This window comes from Dysidea avara, chromosome 9 (genome assembly GCF_963678975.1).
Source record: "Dysidea avara chromosome 9, odDysAvar1.4, whole genome shotgun sequence".
NCBI classification, from domain to species: Eukaryota; Metazoa; Porifera; class Demospongiae; order Dictyoceratida; family Dysideidae; genus Dysidea; species Dysidea avara.
This window is the reverse complement of record NC_089280.1, coordinates 36,195,854-36,212,182: the sequence shown is the minus strand read 5'-3', so window position 1 is coordinate 36,212,182 and position 16,329 is coordinate 36,195,854. Positions and strand designations below refer to the sequence as shown.

The 16,329-nt window shown below is 39.7% G+C and overlaps 1 protein-coding gene across 1 annotated transcript in view; it reads left to right on the top strand.

Moving 5' to 3' along the window:
• Positions 1 to 7,845: 7,845 nt before the first annotated feature.
• LOC136265730 (ABC transporter G family member 20-like) overlaps positions 7,846 to 16,329 on the top strand; it is a 34,668-nt gene continuing 26,184 nt past the window's right edge. Inside the window, exons 1-5 of the mRNA XM_066060636.1 lie at positions 7,846 to 8,050; positions 10,752 to 10,911; positions 12,146 to 12,300; positions 12,354 to 12,461; positions 15,073 to 15,166. Of these exons, the coding sequence (XP_065916708.1) occupies positions 7,935 to 8,050; positions 10,752 to 10,911; positions 12,146 to 12,300; positions 12,354 to 12,461; positions 15,073 to 15,166 (633 nt within the window). The 5' untranslated portion in view covers positions 7,846 to 7,934. The remainder of the gene's footprint in view (positions 8,051 to 10,751; positions 10,912 to 12,145; positions 12,301 to 12,353; positions 12,462 to 15,072; positions 15,167 to 16,329) is intronic.

Below are 16,329 nucleotides of genomic sequence, written 5' to 3'. Positions count from 1 at the left end.
TACATTAGTACACTAGCATGCCAACCTAGGGGGGTCTGGGAGCATGCCCCAAAGGAAATTTTCAAAAATTAGGCCCTCTAAAGGTGAATCTGAGAGTGTTTTTAGCAGTTTTTCAGTGGAAAATAATGGTTTCAGTTTATCAAAACACTTTTACTTTTCCATAAAATCAAGACTGATTGCAATATGCATTGAGTAGCTATCACACATGCATGATAATCTTTTCATTAGTAGCTACCAAGCATTTAGATATAGCTAGCTATATACCATAATGCATCAGCTCCTCTTCAACATCCTCAACTATCTATCTTACTGATAAAAATAATGTTGTTGGATCCCACTGGAAGGTTGTTTCACACATCATGAAGTTGAAAGAAATGTGGAAAATGCTCTCGATCAACATCAACAGATTCAAGGCAGACTCTCTTTATGGAACACTAGACTATCATCTTCTAAAGACCATCTGGGCTTCATCAACATTATAACTACAAACTACACAAGTTTGTCTGTGATGATTTTGCAGTCTGCATGAACCCCCATGATCAAACAAAGCCAGACAATAAGGGAAGCCTTTGTGGGATAATGTGTGGAAGAAACATGTATAGCTAAACAGAGGCAAAAACATGTATAGCTAAGTAGTAGTGGTGGTGTTGAACATCACAATTATTAGTTTGCATGCTCCTTAGCCTAGTGACACTTTGTTAGCCATACCACCAATAAAGTGTACTGAAAAGCAGAATGCAGTGAAGGGTACTAGTAGCTATTAGCTAGTCCACTGGAAATCCTTAGCAAAGTGCATGCAACTATATTTGCAAGTATGGGGTTTCTGAATTTGCTGTTGTGATAGTCAACTTATTTCTAGATCTGTGACTGATCTACAGCTAGCTACAAATACCAGCACCATAACCCACAGCATGGGGTCATATCAGAAGGTAACTGATACAGATTTTACATTCATAGACAAGCTGCCTCATAAACTTGTAAAATACCAGTTTGCTAAATGGCTGAGTTGGTAGCTATATAATATATTGAAGCTGATCATACTCTAACCAATCAAACCAACTACCACTTTTTGAATCATATAATTCATTTTAAAATATCAAAACCACACTAATCACCCCTTATAGCCATAGTGGATAACACTGCTAAATATATAAACAAAACCCACAATTAGACTTTTGTGACTAAAGACGCAACCCACAATAGAAACCTTTTATTGAAGAACTCTTGAGGAAAAGGAAGCTATACTCTCCTGGAACAGAGTTGAACAATAGATATAGATACATAGACATTACTTGTGTTGGTAGTGATGCACAGTTTCTGAAATAAGTCTGCATTTGATACACACAGAAGATTTAGGGTTTTATTGGCCAAGTACTAACTTAGAAAGGAAAGGGGGCTACAGCCCCCTAGCCCCCCCCCCCCCCCCCCTAAATCTGCCCCTGTCATGTATACCAGGCTGTGCATGTATGCATCAAAATGTTGTGTTGTGCCACTGTGTATTGTTGTGTTGTGCCACTGTGTATTGTTGTGTTGTGCCACTGTGTATTGTTGTACCACTGTGTATTGTTGTGTTGTGCCACTGTGTATTGTTGTGCCACTGTGTATTGTTGTGTTGTGCCACTGTGTATTGTGTTGTGCCACTGTGTATTGTTGTGTTGTGCCACTGTGTATTGTTGTGCCACTGTGTATTGTTGTGCCACTGTGTAGTGTTGCCGGGCTATGCCATTTTAGTATATATATGTCACTTCAATAATGAAAAACTTGACCAATTAACTCTCTTATCACAATTCAGATCAGATGTGATGATAGTATTAGTACTTACCAGTAAAGGCAATACCTATATACTTGGTCAATAACACTGACACAATTACAACATTATGAATCAGCTATGCAAAAGTCAATCTAGGTAAGAGTCCAACAAAGATTTAAAACTATTCAATAAATTTTGTTTTCACAATGTTGTCAGGTAAATTGTTACAGTCATTAAAATTCTATTGAAGAAATAATTGGCCCTACACTTCAATCTTGAAATAGCTTAAATTTATGTCTCCTAATGTTTGCATATGTAAAGCAAGCATCAAAGTCTGAGCTAAAATAGTAATTTTCTATGATGGAATTAGATCCCGTCTAAGTTGTCAATGATGTAGCTATGATAACTGCAATGCACATCATCAGTAATCTTTCATCATAAGAGTTATCAGCAAGTTCTGGTAAACAGCGAGTGGCTCTATGTTGCATGTGTCAACACTGTATGCAAGTTCTGGTAAACAGCGAGTGGCTCTATGTTGCATGTGTCAACACTGTATTGAGGTCATTGCTGCACCAGAGTTTAATATGTTATAGCCATTGGCCAGGCTGATGATTTATTCTAGAGCTGAGCGATAGTTGTGATCTGTTGATTGCCCCAGAATAAATGCTGGTCCCCAAACAGAGTTGCCATATTCAAGTGTAGGTCGTACTAATGTAGTGAATAGCTTCACCAACATGTCAAGCAACACTATTACAGATAGCAATAGTGTTGTGTAGGAGAACAGCTGTTGTGCACTTGAAGTTTTCAGCTCTGTGTGTGTGTGTGTGTGTGTGTGTGTGTGTGTGTGTGTGTGTGTGTGTGTGTGTGTGTGTGTGTGCGCGTGTGTGTGGCTATGTAGCTGTGTAATTGTGTTGTTTTCACTATAGTAACACTTGTTTATACCATGGGACTATTCAAGGGGAAGGAGTTTCAAAATGACAAGTCACTGAACTATACTGAAATCTTGTTTTTTAAATGGCACACAAAATGCCCTCAGTCAAATTCCAACTCAGACTAAAACTTGCATGTTTGCACAACCTTTAAAGATGCTTTCAAATTCAGTCTCATATTATAGTTAAGCTTTTAAGAAAGTTTGATATAATACAGTTACATACATACTTCAAATACAATGTCTCACACAAATTGATCATTCAACAAAATATAATTCAACATACACAGTACACCGTACTACATAGTAGAATTAATTGTGTACATGGTTGTCCCAACATAAATTATTCATTGTATGAATCAACAGTTATAGGATCTGGCTTCACCCATGCAATCACAAAAATGACACATGTGCAGCCCTGAAAAACCAACTGCAGTCAACTATTTTAATCGCTGATTGTGAATTTCCAAATAGCTAGTGTAGCTACCTATGAATACTCAATACTATGATATAGACTTTTTCCCAACCCTGCAAAATTCCTGATCCCCTCAAAGGAACGGTGAAACGATAGAATAAACACTGCTTAGCTACCACTGCATGTGCTGTCTTATAGCATATGAACCTCATCTGTCTTTGGTGTCCTGATTTCAGGGGTCTAAATTTGTGTACACTAATACAAATGGGACCATGGACAAGTGTCCTGATTATCAAAGAGTCCTGATTATCAAGGTGTCCTTATTAGTGAGGTGTACTGATTTCAGGGGTCCAAACGTGTGTACACTAATACAAATAGGACCATGGACAAGTGTTCTGATTATCAAGGCAGTGTTGAACCTGCGGGAATATTCAAGATACTCTATCAGAGCACAAGAGCAGTCAGTCAAATACTCTAATAGAACAGTCACCACTCATAACACAATTGAGAATTAATCCCCCACGGTTGCTGAATATGAAAACTAGTATCTACAGCACTATCCCATGCATGGGAACACTTAGCCTGGTAAAAATACTTTGCAAATGAAGTGCACATGGTCTTGTGTATACTATTCTTTAAGTCAATTAATAATGCATGTATAGCTATAACTAACAGTAGCTGAACTTCACTTATCCCTGTACAACTCTAGTCTTGATCAATGTAGTCCACTTAGAAAGTAGTATGATTTAGATATTTGTGCATAAAACCACCACTCAGTCTCTGCATCAAAATTTTGGCCTTGAAACATGAAATGGCTTTAGCTTCTGGAAGGGGGGGGGCTCTGCTCCATGTGTCTACTACCCTGGTGTACCCCCTTTCCACAGCCTGGATATCCACCCCTAAAAAGTATCCTCATTAGTGAGGTGTCATGGTTTCAGGGGTCTAAATGTCTGTACTGTCACTTAATACCAATAACAAGTGTCCTGGTTATCAAGATTGAGGTTTCCTGATCACTAATACAAATGTAAACTCTTGAGTTGAAGTAAACTAATGCCTAACCCATACCCTACTACTAACTCTATGTAACTTTACCAACTAATGCTTGGAATCTGCACCCTAATTCTGATCTCTAATCCATAGGCCTAATCCAACCTAATACCACTACACACCTTCAGAAGTTCCCATGCAAACAATTTACCAAAAACAGGTTTTAATTGTGGCACCCTATTTTTTCCAAGGACAGGTACGTAGGTCTCAGACTCAACACTATGGGAAGGGAACAGGCCCAGGTATGCTCGTCTCAGTAACCATTGTCTTGTCTAAGCACCAGGGAGCTTCCTGTTTGGTAACCTTGCCAGAATGGACTGCAATAAAGTTTTGCACAGCAATAATGATTTTGCCAAACTTAGGTGCAACTGGCTTGCTGGATATACACTGTGTAGCTATTAATAGCCAAAGGTTTTGCCAAAATAGGCAATAACACAGATTAGCAAAAATTGCCAGTTACCGGCAGGATATTAATCCCACAAGTAAACTGTTTATAATAAATAAGGGTTTGAGTGAACAAATATTACCAAAATTGGAAATTGCAGGTAATAAATTTCTGCCAAAATTGGCCTTGGCAATAGCTAATGACTTGGATAAAGCTTGGCTTTCTGCAATTGTAGCATGTGTGTCACACGATGTGTCACACAATGTATAGTTACGTCTCTAACATGTGCAGTAACACACACACTCCCTTACACCAGCAGATGAACAGATCTGTTCACAAACAGTCATCCATTGTTGCAACTCCATCCTCACACTGACTGAGGGCCGGGCAAAGCATATTCTGTAGTAGAAGACAAGACTGAATAGCTATCTACAACTGCTTGTAGAGCTTGTCTGCCTGCAGATATACAACTAGTATGAAACAATTGAAGTGAGTGTGCTGGGTCACTACCAACTGACCTTTATTCAGAACATTAAGAGTTTCACTGATTCAACCTTCTGTTACCATCAAATCTGGCCACCATCAGACAGATCCTTGACAGTGCAACTTGTACAAGTATGACATGCTCTCAAAATATTTTAATAGTCCAGAACTGCTGTGAGTGGACAACTAACAGCCTAACATGACCACTTTTTTAATATTTTTAAATTTGTATACACATGACACTCCTTGCCATACCCACACAGATTTCCCTTTAGTGTGGTCGCACGAGACAAAGGATTAATCTTTTGTACTTGTTTCATCAAATTTAATAATGATGGTTCTCTCTCATAAACCAAATAACTAGCTACTCAATTTCAACCATTTGCATGCTATCACCCTGTAGAGAGTTCTACAAACAAGTTACCTTGTAGAGATTTACCAGTCAACCGAGCGGTGCAACCATCCTAGCTGTAGGAGAGACTTCATGTGTTAATTGTCATACAGTATTAGGTAATTTTAAACAATATGCATCATTATAATGGACAAAAGAAACCTCTTCCTCCTTTCTGCAGTAAAGAAAAAAGACAAGTTTAAGATTTAAGATTAGATACTGGGCAGTCAGCTCAGCTGGTTTCCCAGGGGTGAAACCCCAAAGGTATACATACAATTACATGCATACATTCTATTAAACTAATAATTACAATAATTAAGTAAGTAAATTCGTCTTTGTCTCTTGATTCAATCCATTAATTGGTAAATAGTTCCAAGTTTAGGATAGAAACTGTACTTATAAGTGTTAAGGGTGGCTTGTGGCAGGATAAAGTGATTCAGGTGGTGTTGCCTTGTGTGAAATTGGGTACATTGGTAATGTGAAGGAATAGAGATAGGTAGTGAGTTGTTAATTATTTTGTAGAACAATGTTAGCCTTGATGATTGATGATGCTGTTGTAACGTGGGTATGTTAAGAGTGGATAATGATGATGTAACACTGATAGTTCTAGAGTATTCAGATAAAATCCATTGTGCCGCAGTTCTTCTTGGTACTTTCTCTAACCTGTACACATCAATATTATAATATGGATCCCAGACTGGGACGGCATACTCCATAATGGGTCTAACTATAATGTCAAGTATGCTGCTCTTTTAGTATCAGGTGAACAGTTGTATTCAAGGCTGGCTTTGGAGTATACAAATACATAAAGAAGTCCAAAACAGCCCACCCTACCGGGTTGTACCCTTTTTTACAGCAAGTTATTGTTGCTGTCATGGTTGTTGTTGTTTTTAAGGGAGAGCTGCAGTCACTGTGCACTGTAGCTATTTCATGACCATTCTAATAGAGTAGTTAGCGAACTACCAGAGGGTGATCAGTTCTGACAGCTCATATCCACACCTCTACTACTCTCAGAGTAATTCCACACTCGGATCTCTGGTCTGCGTGGGCCGTGACAAGGTGTGGCTCACAAAATGGTACTCTCCTTGTTTGGACACTATTCCGAAGTTGTGGAACATTTAAACTACAACTCTACTGTGATTGCACTCTTGATTTGATTTTTATTAATTTGTGAAAATTCACAGGGGAGAGTAAAAGGCTAAAGAGCCTATAAGAACACCCCCAAACAAATAATAACGACACAACACAACACAAACTACAAACATATTTACACAACGCAAAAAACAAAACAAACAAGAAGTTATATACATGCAAAATGATTAAGTACAGCAGAACGAAAATGAATTTACATTACATACAGAAGCTGGTAATTTATTCCACAAGAAAATTATATGTACAAAAAAGGAGTAATGATATGAATTAATCACCGATGATTTAGTCATATGTGTCCTAGAATGAGATCTTGTATTGTTACAATTAAATTTGAAGTGATCATCAAAAGTAATTGAAGTTCGGTGATGCATCAAGTCATACAAAAATAACAATGATATGGTGATGAGCCATGTGTAAATGGAAGGCCAAGTAAGTTGAGAAAGGCAGGATCCTCATGATGGTGACCATGTAAATGTAGAAGGGTTAAAGTGACTGCCACAAATCCAGCGAGCAGCTCGATTCTGAATAGATTCAAGCAGTTTGAGGTCCTTATTGTAATGAGGCAACCAAACTGGACAGCCATATTGAATTAGCGGAAGAACAAGAGTACGATATGAATGGCTTTTAGCAGATTGTGAACAGCAATATAGCAAGCGACGTAGCAGGTTCAAAACTTTAGTAGCCTTACTGCAAACAAACTTACAGTGATCTGTCCATGTCAAATGTTGATTAATGTATACTCCCAAATATTTCACCACACTACCCCACTGAAGGGGTTGACCATCACAGAGGTATGTGAAAGTAGGAGGATAACGCTTGAGCCTCACACTTTGGAAGTTGCAAACGCATTAACCACCTTTGGCACCATTTAAGGAAAGCGTATAGATTTTCTTGCAGATATAAACAGTCAGCACTGATTTGAAATAATCTGATGGTACAAAGTGAGATCATCAGCAAAAAGCTTGAACTTACATTTAACCTTGCATTTAACAAACTGTGCCAAGTCATTAAGATACAAAATGAATAGCAGGGACCAAGAATAGTTCCTTGAGGCACCCCCGAAATCACAGGTAGCCAAGATGAACCATTCAAAACCACACGCTGTCTACGAGTAGACAAAAAACATCTGAACCAGTTCAATAAGGTTCCACCTACCCCATGCAGCCGTAATTTCAGTAGGAGTCTCTCATGGGATACAGAATCGAAAGCTTTGGTCGTATAATCATATATCGATGCGATGTGTCAACCCATAGATGGTCAACCACATCTACAAGAGTAAAGGCAGTTCCATCTCACGTGAGTACAAACCAAGATACTCTACCTCGTACTCTTTCGGATACTCATACCGTTAGACGAGAAGGGTTTCTCAGCATCAGGTACGCAATGAACCCATCAGAATTGGCGATCAGTGTACAGAGAGTATACAAAAGTTATGGTAGAGGGAAGAAAGCGACCCACGTGTTGAAGGGTCTCACTATGGAAGTACCATACAATACAATGTGAGTGCTTTAATTAATTCGTTTAATTGTTATTGGTTATAATATCCTTAGTGTATATCATAGTTAGATGAATATTGCACCATTCAAATAGTCTGGCACACCATAGACACTACATTCTGGGCTTATTGGTTAGAAGCGCCTAGTACCACCCCCTCAGGGGGAGCTGAGGCTGATACAAGGGGGTGACACACTGGTACTCACTGTAGGTAGATCTGCGACCTCGGTCAAAGTCTAAGTCAAAGGTCAAGACCACCAAATTGAATAATCCAGACTGTAATCCCTGACTCCCAGATAGGGGATGGTGGGGTATTAACTGGTTGACTAATTATCCCTGTACATTTCCAGGACCATACCCACAGGCTGCTGGCTGTGGGTGTGCACCTAGGTGGTTTACTGAGATTGTTTTCATTAAAAAAAAGCTTGCGTGTGTGTGTGTGTGGCAGCATAGCGAAGTGGCTAGTGTATCAGCCTGAAAGGTTCCAGGTTTGATTTCCAGTTATGCCAATTTGGTGTTGTTTCCTTGAGCAAGAAACTTGACTCACATTGCTCCAGTCTACCCAGTTGTATATTGGGGACTTGGTGGTCGGGGAAGCAGCCCATCCAGCTATAACATCAATGGGGACCTGGTGTTTACTGGGGAAGCAAATGCCCAACTGTCCTTGTCTCATTTAGTGGTGTTGGGGTCATTGCAGAACTTCAGATTCCACGACCTCTCTGTGAGGCCTGGACAGTCCTCCTGCTGATTACTAGCCCTGCCCCAGGAAGATTACCTGCACAAGGATCAAGCTCCAAGCTCCAGAGTGGTGCACAGGCATCCCAGTGCTGGGTGGCAATAGCTATGTATCACCCAGCTGCCATAAGCTTTGCTTTGTGTGTGTGTATGCGCACACGCGTGCACGTGCAAGGCAGCATAGAGCATTGGCCTGATAATTGAAAGGTTCCCAGTTCGATGCTCAGGGAGTTATGCTGAATTGGTGTTGTTGTTGTTCCTTGATCTAGAAACTTTACTCACATTGCTCCAGTCTACCCAGCTGTTTAAAAGGGGGGGACCTGGTGCCAACTGGGGAAGCAGCCCACCCAGCTATAACATCAATGTGTGCCTGGGAAAGCAAATGCCAACCGTCCACGTCTCACACAATGGGCGAAGGTCCAGGTGGGACCCTGGGTGCCCACATATTCACCTGTGAGACATGGTACAGCCCCCTGTGGGTTACTAGTCCTACCCCAGGAGGATTTATCTGTGCTGACTCCTAACACCTGAGTAGCACACAGGTGTCCAAGTGCTGAGCTATAGGCAGGTTACCAAGAGTTGAACTCTTGGCTTTACACTGAGGTGTTCTTTTGTTTGTTTGAAATGGGTATAGTGACTCTTTGCAAACTTTGTAAACTACCTCCCCATTGGACTCTTCAGGTATTAAACAACTGGAAGACATCATAGTATATGCAACCAGGAAATCTCTGTCCCTTACATAATATGAATGGAAATTAAGGGATTTGTAGGGAGATTTAAGGAAAGAAACATGATAAACTAAATATAAAACAGTTTAGAAGGTTCTTCCAGGTATAATTAATTAATGAAGTTGTTTAAAGTCGTTTGTTCCCTTAGCAGTGCATAGCAACATAATTAGAGAATTACAAAATATTTCATTCATTATGAAATTGTAGTATCTATCATTAATACAAAATTGAAAAGAAAATGTACAATACTGATTAATTCCAGCTATAGTTAACTGCAGGGTACCTGTTGTTTAGAGTTAGCACAATATCACTTGTTACGCGTCTTTTCTGTAGGCAAATTCTTCCATACAGATGTGAAACTTGAAAAACAATACATTGCTGGGACAAATTACACATGAATAATAATCGTTGCCCCTAGAAACCATATGTAGGTGTGAATGTCTAAAGTAATCTCTCCAAGTTTAAATGTGACTGAATTTGGGAAAACCAGTGATGTACTCACATCATTTCTTTTGTAATATGTAAATCATCTAAACACAAAATGCAATCTCCACAATAATTGTGTAATTTTTATTGCCTCAGTAGTTAGTGAATTCAGACTCCAATCAATAAATCCTCATGTTTACCTGCCCATGAAGGAAGTCTTTGTTTAATCTCCATACATGAATTGGTTTCTGTATTAATCCATGTACGGAGATTAACAAAGTTGATAATCAGGACACCTTGATAATCAGGACACCTTGATAATCAGGACACCTTGATAATCAGGACGCCTTGATAATCGGACACCTTGATGATCAGGACGCCTTGATAATCAGGACACCTTGATGATCAGGACACCAAGATATTTAGTTTGTTTGATGTGCTGTGTAGCTGTTTTGTGGTACACAGATCCTGTATCATTATCCACACAGCAGACTTGTAGTTTGTTAATGTGTGACCTCATTCATTGGGTTGTGGTGAGACAACCCGCTTCCTTATTTGGGTAACTTTATGCACCTTGGCCATGTAATCACCTTATAACACAACACACCATTACTGGGTTAATAGTGATGTGGTTGCATTAACAAATTTCTGGTCCAAATATTTTTTACCAGCTGCTCACATCTTTACTATCACTATCACCGTTATTTACTCTTGCTATCACACAGTAGGCTGAAATGTTGTTAAAACTACTTGTTTTCTTGAACTGTTTCATCAGCTTAACATGACAGTGGTTACATGTTGTATTGTGTGTTTGTAGTTTTGGATTGTTAGGAGCTAGTGGTTGTGGTAAGACTACACTATTGAAATGTATCCTCAGTAGTCTGGACCCTGACTATGGAGAAATTACAGTGTTGGGACTGGAACCAGGTATTACAATGAGTCATGTTCCTGGACGAGACATAGGATATATGCCACAGGTACTGACTGTATGTGTAAGACTACTGAACTTTTAAGGAGTAGTTTAGAACTTGGTATTTTCATTATAAGTTAACTACTAAACAAATGAGAAGTGAGTTTAGTATATAATGAGGTGATACATTGTGAATACTAAATTTAGTTTGATGTTGAATATCTTGGGGTTTATGGTGTCACAGTTTCTGCATACAGTGTCTCAAGTGTGGTATCGTGGCTTTGCTTGATGACTAATAATATTAAAATGTTGTACAGCTCTTAGAGCCAGAAAGATTATGTACAAATTTATGCTGATTTGTTAAATTTAATTTGCTAACTTTTACTGTTGTCATAGTTTCCAGTTGTGTAGTATATTGTCACCTGATGTACGTGTTACCTTGAGGAGACATCATATATTATCATATTACCAGTGCTTAACCGACAATAGCTGCCTCCAGATAATGGCCATATCAATTATTGTTACTCTTGAATAATACCTGTGGCTTGTATTTGAATATGCTGACATGAGTGTTAATAAGACACATTTGAAGCAGGCACAGTAAGCCAGGAAATGAGAGGAGTCAAGTACAGTAGATAACAGAGTTGAATGATGTTTAACTGAAGTCGACCATTTGATAATCCATACACCATATTTAGTTGGTTTGACTCTGTGGCATTTATTACCTTTAGACTGAAGTGTGACTACTAGAGATGCAGCAATATATCGATATATCGTGTATCATATTGTTTTATAAGACAATATCGCTGTATCGATACAAAGTCGAACTGTATCGATATATCGCGTATCGGGATAATATCGACATATCGTGGCTTGTTAACATGGCTGACAATCAAATTATTGTACATTGTGGTTAAACTGAGTATGTAATGTTTCTCAAAGAAAAATTAGCTCACTTATTTCTCTTAAAAAAAAAAACAAAAAAAAAAACATAGACCATTGCTTAGACTCCACTTTGTATCGCGCAATATATCACTGTATTGTGATACACCAGAGGCAATATATCGATACGTCTATACACTGTATCGTTGCATCTCTAGTGGCTACTATTAAAGGTGTGGTGTTTAACCAAGTAAACATGGTGTGTATTATATAGGATTGCTGCTACATAGGACCATAGTAGCCACATACTTTTCTTTCAGTACAGTAACTCTGTGGCTATTAACTGGTAAATTATAGTATATGAGTACTGGCCAGTACTACATGAAGGAAGCACATGTGAACTTGTAATGTTATTGTAGGATGTTGGACTGATTTCAGAGTTTAGTGCTTTTGAGTTGATGATGTTATTTGGTGTACTACATCGTATGCCATTTAAGAAGATCAGACAACGAATACATTATCTAGTTGAGTTACTACAGATACCATCACTTCATAGAAGGATTACTGGAATGAGGTAATTGTGTGTATTGTGTGTATTGTGTGTTGTTATTAATTGTGTTATTCCAGTGGTGGTCAACAGAGACGTGTATCATTTGCCGTAGCACTACTCCAGGAACCATCACTGTTAATACTTGATGAACCTACTGTGGGGCTTGATCCACTACTTAGAGTAAAGTATGTTTAATGCTGCACACAGACACACAGACACATTACACAGACACATTACACACACACTACACACATACTATACACACACACTATACACACACACACACTACACTACACTACACTACACTACACTACACTACACTACACTACACTACACTACACTACACTACACTACACTACACTACACTACACTACACTACACTACACTACACTACACTACACTACACTACACTACACTACACTACACTACACTACACTACACTACACTACACTACACTACACTACACACTACACTACACTACACACTACACTACACTACACACTACACTACACACTACACTACACACTACACTACACACTACACTACACACTACACTACACACTACACTACACTACACACTACACTACACACTACACTACACACTACACACTACACTACACACTACACTACACTACACACTACACTACACACTACACTACACACTACACTACACACTACACTACACACTACACTACACACTACACTACACACTACACTACACACTACACTACACTACACACTACACTACACACTACACTACACACTACACTACACTACACTACACACTACACTACACACTACACTACACACTACACTACACACTACACTACACACTACACTACACACTACACTACACACTACACTACACACTACACTACACACTACACTACACACTACACTACACACTACACTACACTACACACTACACTACACACTACACTACACACTACACTACACACTACACTACACACTACACTACACACTACACTACACACTACACTACACACTACACTACACACTACACTACACACTACACTACACTACACTACACTACACTACACTACACACTACACTACACACTACACTACACACTACACTACACTACACACACACACACACACACACACACACACTACACTACACTACACATCTCACACACACACACACTACACTACACACACACACACTACACACAACACACACTACACACACACACACACAACACACACTACACACACACTACACACACACACTTGGCTTATGCTGCTGTAAATCGCCAGATCTACTGAAAGTTCTGTTACAAACAACACACAAAATAGGTTGACTGGTGACTGCATTAGTGGCCTGTGCGGGTTGTTCATTCACACAGCATTTGTGCACAGTTAAGCCTCCTTTACTGCGAAATCAGCACTCACACTTCTGACACTGAACTGCACCAGGCTGCTCCTCAATAGGCTGTTTTCTTTCCGCAACACACTTGGTGGCGGGCCCTATCACTCTCTCTGAAAAGAACTGTCCACACAGAGTGCAAATCACAGTCTTCACCTGAGCTACCTGTAGGTAGTCCTGTTAGTCATCTGTACGCTAAAGATACAGCTCCTCCCACAGCTACCTATCTCTTGCCTGATTGTACTAACACCCATCACTCCCAAAGACTGTATGTCTGACTTCACAAGGTCTCTCCACCTTTATTTAGGGTCATGATAGGGCCACACTTGAGGTAGACACCCAAAGAGAAAGATTCAAGGTGAATGATGATCATCCATTCTTGCCACATGCCCAAGCCACTCCAGACGGCGCCGTCTCAGTGTGGTTCCTTATCACTCCAATGCTGTATTACCACATTAGATGTTATACGTTGTTCCCATTGACAGACAGACACACGCACACCCTCACACACACACACACACACACACACACACACACACACACACACACACACACACACACACACACACACACACACACACACACACACACACACACACACACTACACACTCACACACACACTACACACACACACTACACACACACACACACTACACACACACACTACACAAACACACTACACACACACACACACACACACACACACACACACACACACTACACACACACACACACACTACACAAACACACTACACACACACACACACACACACACACTCACCCACACACTCACACATACACGTGTACACACTACACTACACACACACTACACACACACACTACACATACACACTACACACACACTACACACACACACATACACACACACACTACACATACACACTACACACACACACTACACACACACGCTACACACACTACACACACACACACACACACACTACACACACACACTACACACACACACTACACACACACACACTACACACACACACTACACACACACACTACACACACACACTACACACACACACACACACACACACTACACACACACACTACACAAACACACTACACACACACACACACTACACACACACACACACTACACACACACACACACACTACACACTCACACACACACTACACACACACTACACACACACACTACACACACACACACACACACTACACACACACACTACACAAACACACTACACACACACACACACTACACACACACACTACACACACACACACACACACTACACACACACACTACACAAACACACTACACACACACACACACACTACACACACACACTACACACACACACACTACACATACACACAATCACTAAATCACATGTATTATTCTCCCTCAGGATATGGAGACATCTTGTGGAGTTGACTACTACTAAACAGTCAACAGTTATTATAACAACTCATTATATTGAGGAAGCCAAGATGGCACACAATGTAAGGACACGTGCTGTAGTGTCCTATGACCCCACCTATTAGTAAAGCAGTAGTTGCTGTATCACAATTTGGACTGTGTCAGACAGTGTCCAAGATTTACCACCTGTCAATTCAATCACAGGGGAGGGGGTGGAGGAACTGGATAGGCAGGCCAATGTGTAGATGCTTCCTCCATCCCCGAATCCATTGCTTTATGACTATGGTGGTGCTGAGAGTTTGTAGTGTAAATTAAAGTGGTGGAGAGTCGGTTATACCGTGGAGGGTGTTTGTATAACTGAACTGTTCATAAAACCAAACTTGTCATTCGTTTTGAACAGATATGAAATAAGTGCCATTGGAAAGAATTTGTGTACTTTATACATTTTAAAAATTATTTAAATGGGCATTGGAGGATTGTACAGCTCCCTAGAGACTCTTTACTTTATTTTTGTCAGTGCAATCTTCTTATCCTCCATTTTGCAGTTAACCCCTCATTGCCAAATTTGTAGAGGCTCCAATTTACTGCTTCTAAACTGCGATAACTTATAAACGATACAGTAGTGCCAATATCACTTTGAAAAATTGTCTACAATGCTTATTATCAACTATCAAAAAGTGTGCAATCTTTCCTGCAGTCATGCGTGAGGGACTGGTTATCCCTGTTCCCATTCACTTGGGAGTGTGACTGTTACCAGATAAGTGTAGAGGCTACTAAAATGTTCAACAGAACTACTGAGTATAGTACTTACAAAGTGATGCTACGGCATGTATAATCAATTCTATCATATGGTGGTTGTGTGGTGAGTGGGTTATTAAGCTACTTATTGATCATAACACAGTACAATGTATGCATGTTGGAGTCAGGGTTGAATAGGGTTGATTACATCACTGGATTTAGCTAGCACAAGAAAAGTTTTCTGACAGTTGTAGTGTACAGACCCTATGGCTCATGTGAACGTGACACCTGTGAACAAAATACTCTAACTCGTTTATTATTATTATTAAAACTTTACAGTGACCAGTACTGAAGGTCTGACAGCAACATGTGCTGCAGCCTTAGGATTACCTAACCTATAGTATGAGCTGAATTCTCAAAAACATTTAATAACTCATGGATGCAATTGTACACAATCTTGAAATTTGGCTCATTTGTAGTACTGCTTGACCCACTAAAAATATTTCAA